We start from the raw sequence: 8498 nt of genomic DNA, 5'->3' as shown, positions 1-8498 counted from the left end.
CACTTAATAAAACTATCACTCAGTTCAGGAACAAGAGGCATTTGGTTGTCGAAACAATCCCATCTGTAAGTCCTAACTTTAAATTTAGAGAAGAAATACACTCACTGCATTAATATTATTGGTTGGGGTTTCTTACATGATTCCTAAATCCATCTACTATTTTGTTTGTTTAGTTTTGACACAATTTACAGCTATAATAACAGGACTAACACAGGCAGCCCTGGTTCAGGTGTGGTGTTTAGTTTCAGAAAGTCTGTCAGTCACATAGCTGGCTGTCACTGCTAAATCTGTTGCTTGTAGAGGCCTCAGAGCTCTGGGTTTGCCAAGTGGAGTCCTCACCTTTTAAGCGTTTCCTACAAACTGGGCATCTGCAGCTCCAGCCACAGCCTGATGCAGCTGCTGTGAAAGACGTGCTTGCAGGGTACCTACCGGACCCTCTCCTCAACTCTGTAATCTTGGCACACTGGACACTCTGAATCTGCACTGCCTTGTTCCTGAGTTACTGTCACTGTTGGGAGAGATGTGATCTTCTTCTTGTCAACTGGAGGGGGTTCAAGGGGGAGGTTGTGGTTTACAGATGTCCTACAAGTTGGGCAATGGCATTAGTCCTGTCTGATACCAGGCATAGTTCCCAGGGTTGGAGTGCAGCATCCCGCTCCAAGAAAGGGGGTTTGGGGTATCCAGGAATGGCAGAATTTGCAAAGAATCCTATAAAGATCTGTTGTATTATTCCTTCGAAAGCTGGCAACCTGTCAGGACGAGAACTTCCTCCAGACCTGTATCTTCTTGTCATTGGCAACCTCGGAGGCCGACTTGGCCAACTCACACAAAAATCACTGTGAGTTTGGTGACCACTCTCATTGGCTCTCTTACCTTGGTCCAGTGGATTGCTACTTAGAAATGGTCTGAAATCTTGTAAAATCATTGTGTGATTCAGATCCCAGAGCTCTGTAAAATGTATTGCTCTGCTGCTGTCTGTCCGGCTTCCACCACCACCTAAAAAACTGAGTCATCTGTCACTTCCTCAATAAAGCCTGATTTACATCTGCGACATATATATTCCACTAGTTTGGGATTGACCTCGCCCTTACAAAAGTGGCAGAAGAAACGGTGTATGGCAACAGCAGAGCCCGTGTCCATCCCCGCCACTGAGGCCTCCGCCATGTTTTGCCTCTGCCGAATGTCAGAATAACTATCATTTTTAACAAATCATTCAGTTTTATTTTTTATTAATCTCCCTTTGTCTAAAAGTTGTTTAATACTGTATGAGTCACAGCTAATTCCCAGCAATAACATGGGCTGATATTTATCAATATTTCATGTATCTGTAGGAATCATATTTGTATTATTTCTATTATTGAATAATGATGAATTAATATTGTCTTTCCTAATAACAAATAGTAATTTTTTTGAGCACTTACTAAGCACCAGGTGTTTCTCCTAAGTACCTTTTATTCTTTTAATTTTGAGATTATAATATAATTGCAACATTTCTCCTTTTTCTTTCCTCCCTCTAAACCTTCCCTCATACCCCTCCTTTCTCTCTTTCAATTAATGGCCTCCTTTTCCATTAATTGCTATTTCATGCATATATTATATGAATACACACATATATCACATGCATATACATAATTTGCATATAACTACATATTCATGAATACAACCTGATAAATCTGTATACTGTGACTTCTATGTATGTTTTCAAGGTTGACCATTTGGTGTTGCATAATCAGTTGATGTGATCTTCTCTGGGAAGACTAGCTCTCCTGTTCTCAGAATTTCTTAGTTGCCTCTTCTTTATACAGGGTTGAAGCCTCATGGGGTTTCAGTCATCCACTTTGGTGTTTCCTCTTTTAGTTCATGCTAAGGCATTCATGTTGGTGAGTATTTTTGTGGTCTGTTGTTGACTATTCTGTGTACTTTTTATTATTATGATATAAAATAAAAATTTGGTTCATATAAAAACTTACTTTTAAAAAATAGCTCCTTATACAGGGCCTGGGGAGATAACTTAGTCATTAAGGCATTTGCCATGGGAACATAAGGTCTTGATTTCCATTCTCAGCACCTTTTCTTTTTTTTCTTTAAAAATGTCTGGCACTGTGGCATACCTCTGCAGTTCTCCTGTTGGGAAGGCCAGGGCAGGAGGATCCCTGGAGCTCGCTGACAAGTCAGTTTAACTGAATTTAAGATCTACAGGTTCAATGAAAGACTCTGATTCAAAAAGTAAGGTAAAAAAAATTGAGGAAGACACCTTTTCTGGTCTGGCCTCTATAAGGACATACACATACATATGCATGCACACAAACATATACATACACATGTATGTGATTATATGTGAATATGCTTTCACATACTCTCAGAAAGTTCTTCATATAAAACCATATTGAGGGATGGAGAGGTGGTTCAAGGTTTAAGGTTGGTTTTGAATTTCCCATAGGACCCAGTTTTGTTTCCCAGCATCCATCCATATTGGGTAGGTTACAACTCTACCTCCTACACACAGATCACACACACACACACACACACACACACACACACACACACACATTTAAAATAAGTGCATGTGTACCATATGAGCTAGACTGTTCTTTCTGTGCATTAACTGTGTTGAGCTGAAACATTTAAAGGCTTTATACTTACAGCATTGTTTAAGTTTTCTCCTCCTGTCTCCTATATAGTTCCTACTTTATTAGAGTTAGCCATTATCAAATGCATAGCTACTAAAAAGTGTATATTCATTCAGAGTTTTGATGTGTCTCCTTATTTCCAAATTCAAATCATTTATTTGTTATCCTGAAAGATCTTATGTTTTTGACTGATTTCAGAAGTAGAAGATCTCAATGAAGATGTCTGACATTTCTAGGCCTTGTTCCTGGCTTTCCTCTCTAGAAAATTACACTAGGAAGAATTGGTGGCAATTACATTTCCTGGCAATGACATTTCCTGGGTCCTTGCAAGTTTCTTGCTGTCTATATTTGGCACTTATACTCAGTCCTGTGTGAGGGTAGAGAATCAAGCTGTCTTCACAAAGACTAGCCCTGTCTTGCCTCTGAGCTTACTCCTAGCCTTGGTGTTCGGATTTTGTTTTATGTTAACTTTCTATTTCTGTCATCATAAATACACACAAACTTAATGACATAAAATATATAACTTTTATTCCTACAGCACTGGATGTCAGAAGTCTACAGTCAATGCTCTGGAAGGACTACTTTCCTTCTCAGGGGCACTTGGAAAATGTCTTTTCTAGCTTCAGGAATCTTCTTCCATCCCGTGCTCCTTGACCAATGTTTTAACTGTTGGTTCAATGATTACGTCTCTTACTGATCTTTGACCCCTTTGTTTCACCCTTATAAGGACCTTTGTGATTATATTTAGATCATCCAGATAGTCCAGAATCAACCCCTGCCTCGGTGTTCTGCAAAGTCCTCTTGGAGATATAAGGAAGTATATTTAAAACTGGTATCTTCCTGGACTAGAAAGATGGCTCATAAGTTAAGAGCACCCACTCCTCTTGCAAAAGCTCAGATCCCATTTAGAGCATCTCTGTGGCAGCTCACAACCATCTGTAACCCCAGAATCGGGGATATCTAATGCCTTCATCTAGCCTCTACAGGCTCCTGTACATGTGTGGTGCACATACATTGACTGAGGCGCACACACATACCAATAAAAACAAAACAAAATACTCCTACTTCCCTGGTGAGTTTTAAAGTAAAGAATAGTTGAGAGTTTCTTCTATATAGTTTGTTGATACCCAGCAAGTGGGGCAAAATGGAGGGTAAGTGTTGGCATAGAGTGAGAGGGGGAGAACCAATGCATCTCATTCATAACTAAGCCCCTTGGAATGCATGCCCTCATCCCTTCACAGCACAGTTCCAGAGGGTCTTCCTTCATTTAATAGTAGCCTCAAGTCACTGTCCTCTGTGACCTTGCATAGAAACAGCACCTTAACATTCTAGAATTAGGGAAAATGAATGACAGTAATTATATCTGTTTCTATCTTAGTTATCCTTTGAGAGCTATTATAGATAAGCATCTTAAGGAAGAAGGCATTCCTGACCCATCTCTGCCAAGTATAAAATGCGTTCTCTCTCTATCAAGCTCTTTCTAATTTTAGATTTACATACATTTCCTCAACTCAGTGTTCCTTGGGAGATGGGGCTATGTTCAGTCCAACACCAGAACTCCAGAGCTCTGTATGTCACATCAGTAGAAACTATTGAATAACACACTGAGGCCAGCTGCTAAGCCTTTATTGATGCAATGGACAGATACAGAGATAAAATAGTTTTGAAACCCCAGGAAAGCTGGGGGAAATTCAGTGCAGTGAGATGACCTCCTCCTTGTCTTCCTGTTTCAGAAAGCAGCAGGTAAGAGAGGCGAGTTTCTGAGAGTAGCAGGCAAGAGGGGGGAGTTTAGACAAGAAATCACCTTGTAGAAGTGATCACTGAAAAAGAACCAAATGAGAAGAATCATGACTGTCCGGTGAAGTGCTGTGGCAGGACAGGTCATCCCCACTCCAGCTGTCTTTCGGTAAGTAGGAAAAGTCATGGCTGCTCTGACTTCAAGTAGGAGTATAATCCCTTGGCTGTGGTTCCTTTCTTCTCCATCCGTGCTGTATCCTGGCCCTGCGCTGAAGGAGCATCAGAGTGCAGGCTGCCTGGATCCTGGCTTCGAATCACTATTTCTCTGGTGTGGTCATTGACCCACCCCTCTCTAACCACTGTGGGTGCTCTCTCTCCCTGTCCTCCTGTTGGACTTGGGTGACTGCTGTTCCATGGTTGTCTTTCTTTAACAGTGTCTGTCTCAGTCTGGACCTGTCCTCCTAGCACAGGCTCTTCTGTCTCATAGTTGGTTACTGGTGTCCAGCTTTGCCCCATGCATGACTGTGCCTGTGTCTGTCCCTTTTCTCGAGTCACTACTTGTGCAGACTGGCTTCTATCATGCTCCAAAGTACATGACCCTGCCCGTGTCTGGTACTGTCTTGTCCCCACCTGTTCTTCCTGATTGCTTGCTTGCCCACGGATCTCAGTCCCTCTGTTTTGGCCACAGATGGACCCATGAGTCTGAGTGCTGCTATTCTCTGCCTGCTGGCTCCTGCCTTGTTCCATTGTCTGAATGTGTGTCTGAGTAGATGACTCTGCCTGTGCCTGGTGGTATTTTTTAGCAGTCTGGCTTGCCTGGTTCCTGTCTTGGCCAGGAATCTCTGTCTCTCTTCTCTGGTCATAGATGGATCGCTGTGTCTGGATGCTGTCACTTCCTGCCTGCTGCCCCCAGCCCTGTTCTACCATCTGGTTGTGTATCTCAGTATGAGACCCTGCCTGTGTCTGGTAGTGCTGTGTAGAACTTCTGTCTTGGCTATGGCTGTTAGCTCCTCTGTTGTGGTCACAGTTAGACCCCTGTGTGTAGAAGGTGCCTGTTTGGTTCTGAGTTGTGGGCTCAGTTGTGATCTCATCTGTCTGTTGGCTAATCTGTGGTTGTCTCTCTGACCTCTTCTGCCTGGTCCAACTCTTCTCTTCTGTTCTTGGCGTCTGCTCCAGTGGTCCTGTCACTTGTGTTTTCTGGCTTATCATCTCCTGTGTCTGAGACTCAGCCTGCCTGTCTTGTGTAGGGTAGGTGTTCTGATTCTGGGTATGTGTCCCCACCCTGTCCTGTCCTCTAGAAGCTTGATCTCTCTGTCCACAGCTGCTGTCTTCACAGTGCTGTGTTGCTCCGTCTCTTGCCACTTCTGTGCCACCTCTCTGTCCTTGCTCCAGCTCTTTTGAAGATCCAGCATGACAGCTTTCAGACTTTTCGGACATGCAAGTACCCTTAGGACTCTCATTCAGTGTCTTAAAGCAGGCACGAGCAACTTTAAACACCAAGACCAGGAATTCCTTGAACTCTATAGTCCCTGTGCTATCTTCATCCAGCAGGCGCAAGACTTCATCCACAGTTGCAGGATCATGGGGCTTCTAGGAGAGAGATTGAGGGCAAGTCAGCATGGTCCCTCTAAGGAGAACCTGATCAGGTCAATTGCATTCAAAATCCTGGTTCTCTCACCCCAGTGCAGATGGGAGCTCTCAGACCCACTTCAGTGCCTACAGCATCACATGTTAATGTTTCATGACTTGTGTATTTTGAAGGGTAGCTAGCCCCCTTTTTTATACATACATACATACATACATACATACATACATACATACATACATACATACTCACACACACAAACACACACACACACACACACACACACACACACACACACACATATACATATATCCTTAATTTCAGATCCACAAGATAATTGACGAGGTAAAGACAATATTGAAGGAATGTATGTGCTTCTTATGCAATTGTCTGGGCTTCTGGTTCCTTCTTTTGGCTGCCCTTGGCATTTTGCCTCTGGCACCAACCTCACATTAAAATTAAAGCAGAGGATCAGATCCAAGAATCTGCGCTTTCTGTAAGATTCCGGATGTGTTGCCGATTGTGACTTTTGCCCTCCATTTTGTTTTTTCTTGTGAGCTGGTGCTGAGGCTGGATGCTTGAGTTTGGCTGCTCGCTTCTTACATCCCCCAGGTAAGAACCCATGTAGACAAACACGCTTTGGCTGCCTTTCCCTTTCACACACACACATATCATACCACTATGACGTCGGCAAACTCATATTCCAGAAGCCTCTTCAGCTCCTGCCGCGTGAGCACTTTGCAGCCGCCCTCTGACCTGGCATAGCACCCGAAGGCTTCGATGATCCCGTGGATGTTTTGCAGCAACTGAGGCATCTTTGAATCTATGCTGGAAAATATGAAAATACCTTTTGTGGACACTATAGCCATCCCCTGGTGTTTCCACATAGGACTCCAAGGCTTGGTCCTTTCATTGTGTCTTCGGCTGTGTTTTGGGTTTCTCCACCTTCCTTGGTCTTCTCCTCAAAATGCACTTTGTGATGGGACAGAGAGTCACTCTTGCCGTGGAAGTTTCTGAGTCAACATTTAATGCCAGGTTTCACCTGCTTTGCTTGTCTGCACGTCAGTTTATTCGCTGTGAATGGAGCTGATACTAGCACTTACCTTAGAGAGGCATCATAAAGGCTTTCAGAGATAATTCATAAAAAGCACCCAGCTGATGCCTGGCTTATGCTAAGTGGTAGCTATTAAGTATCATCATCATTATCATTATGTGCATATACACATATATAATTTGTGTACAACAATAGACACGTACTGCCCACAAAGCACTTTCCTGCAGAACATAGCTTACAATCCTTATTATCATTGCTATTTTCATAGGTGAGGAAAAAGGCTGAGAGGACACAGGTTTGAGAAGGCTGCATATTGTTTTCTTGTAACCCAAATGCAAATATTTTTTAAATATACATATGGATAGTTTTTTTTTTCTTTTTTGCCTGTCTCTAGGGTGTTAGTGTCCTACTGGAAACATCAGAAAATATTAAGGACACACAGGGGGTAGTCCAGCCTTACCCTCTCATCTTCCTGAAGAAGGGATTCAGGAAGGAAAGGAAGGTAGGCTGCACATGTTGGAGAGAATAGGGTTAGGGGTGCCATTCTGGCCTAGAAGGCCTTTTAACTGAGAGTCCAAGATACTCTCTGCCTTTAGTTCTAGGATCTGTTGAAGAAGTCAGCTTCTGTAAGAGATAAGTAGTTCATTACTTCTAAAGCCCTGGTGACCTGTGATGGATGGCACCCAGCCAAAAAAAAAAAAAAAAAAAAGGAAAGAAAACTTTCATTTCCATTACACAGGAATTAGGAGGTAGGTGAGGGGGAAGATGGCTGTGACTGGATGGAATAGAGACATATGTGAATAGAAAACTTAGACCAGAAAGAAGAGAGGTGGCAAAGGCGATAAGAACCAAAGACAAAGGAAGACAGATGCTTACAGCATATAGAAAACCTGGGAAGGAATAGTTCCGATAAAGAGGATGATTGTGGGGATACGATGTCATGGGTAGAGAAGGGAGGAGTGAGGAAAGAAAGGAGGTCTAGACCCCAGGTGGTCTATGCAGGAACAACTTTCTTACTGACCCAAGAGTCAATAACTCTTTCCTCTGTGTGCCTCAGGGCATATAACTTTAAATACTTCCCCATATTTTAAAAATCATAATAGTCTTTAGTAACTGACCTATATATAGTGAGAGAAGGAAAAGAAAGTCCTTCTAGTAATTATTCAGATTCATAGAATAAATCTACAAATTATATAGAAAGGAGGAAAGGAAAGAAGGAAGGAAGGAAGGAAGGAAGGAAGGAAGGAAGGAAGGAAGGAAGGAAAGAAGAAAGTGCATATCTCCTCCCTCCATAAGACAACTTGAGTTTATTTTTTGGATCTGGGTTGGCAAAACAAACCTTGTAGAACCTTAAGATGGAAAAAAAAAGTTATGCTGATACAGGAAGGTGCATGGGTGGTGACTGGCTCCACTGCTGCTCATGATATCTAGTGAGAGATGCAGGCAAGACCCACAGAGAGGAGAAAGCTCTGCTGCTTCAGAAGAGCAGCAT

General features: G+C 42.7%; 1 protein-coding gene and 1 pseudogene across 2 annotated transcripts; both read right to left on the bottom strand.

Annotated features, from left to right (window-relative positions):
• Nucleotides 1-256: 256 nt before the first annotated feature.
• LOC308419999 (E3 ubiquitin-protein ligase RNF115-like) lies at nt 257-1164 on the bottom strand (annotated as a pseudogene). The gene has a single exon. The product of its transcript is annotated as an E3 ubiquitin-protein ligase RNF115-like (transcript).
• Nucleotides 1165-4550: 3386 nt separating this feature from the next.
• Nucleotides 4551-6767, bottom strand: CRNN (cornulin; the record flags this gene model as incomplete). The annotated part of the gene is made up of 2 exons (XM_080915558.1): nt 4551-5957; nt 6630-6767. The coding sequence occupies 2 exons, from the start codon at nt 6765-6767 to the stop codon at nt 4551-4553; spliced, it is 1545 nt and encodes a 514-aa protein (XP_080771684.1).
• Between the last annotated feature and the right edge of the window lie 1731 nt (nt 6768-8498).

Source organism: Micromys minutus, assembly GCF_963924665.1.
Source record: "Micromys minutus genome assembly, chromosome: 4".
Taxonomy (NCBI): Eukaryota; Metazoa; Chordata; class Mammalia; order Rodentia; family Muridae; genus Micromys; species Micromys minutus.
Note: the sequence above shows the minus strand (reverse complement) of the source record. Positions and strands in the feature narration are given on the sequence as shown.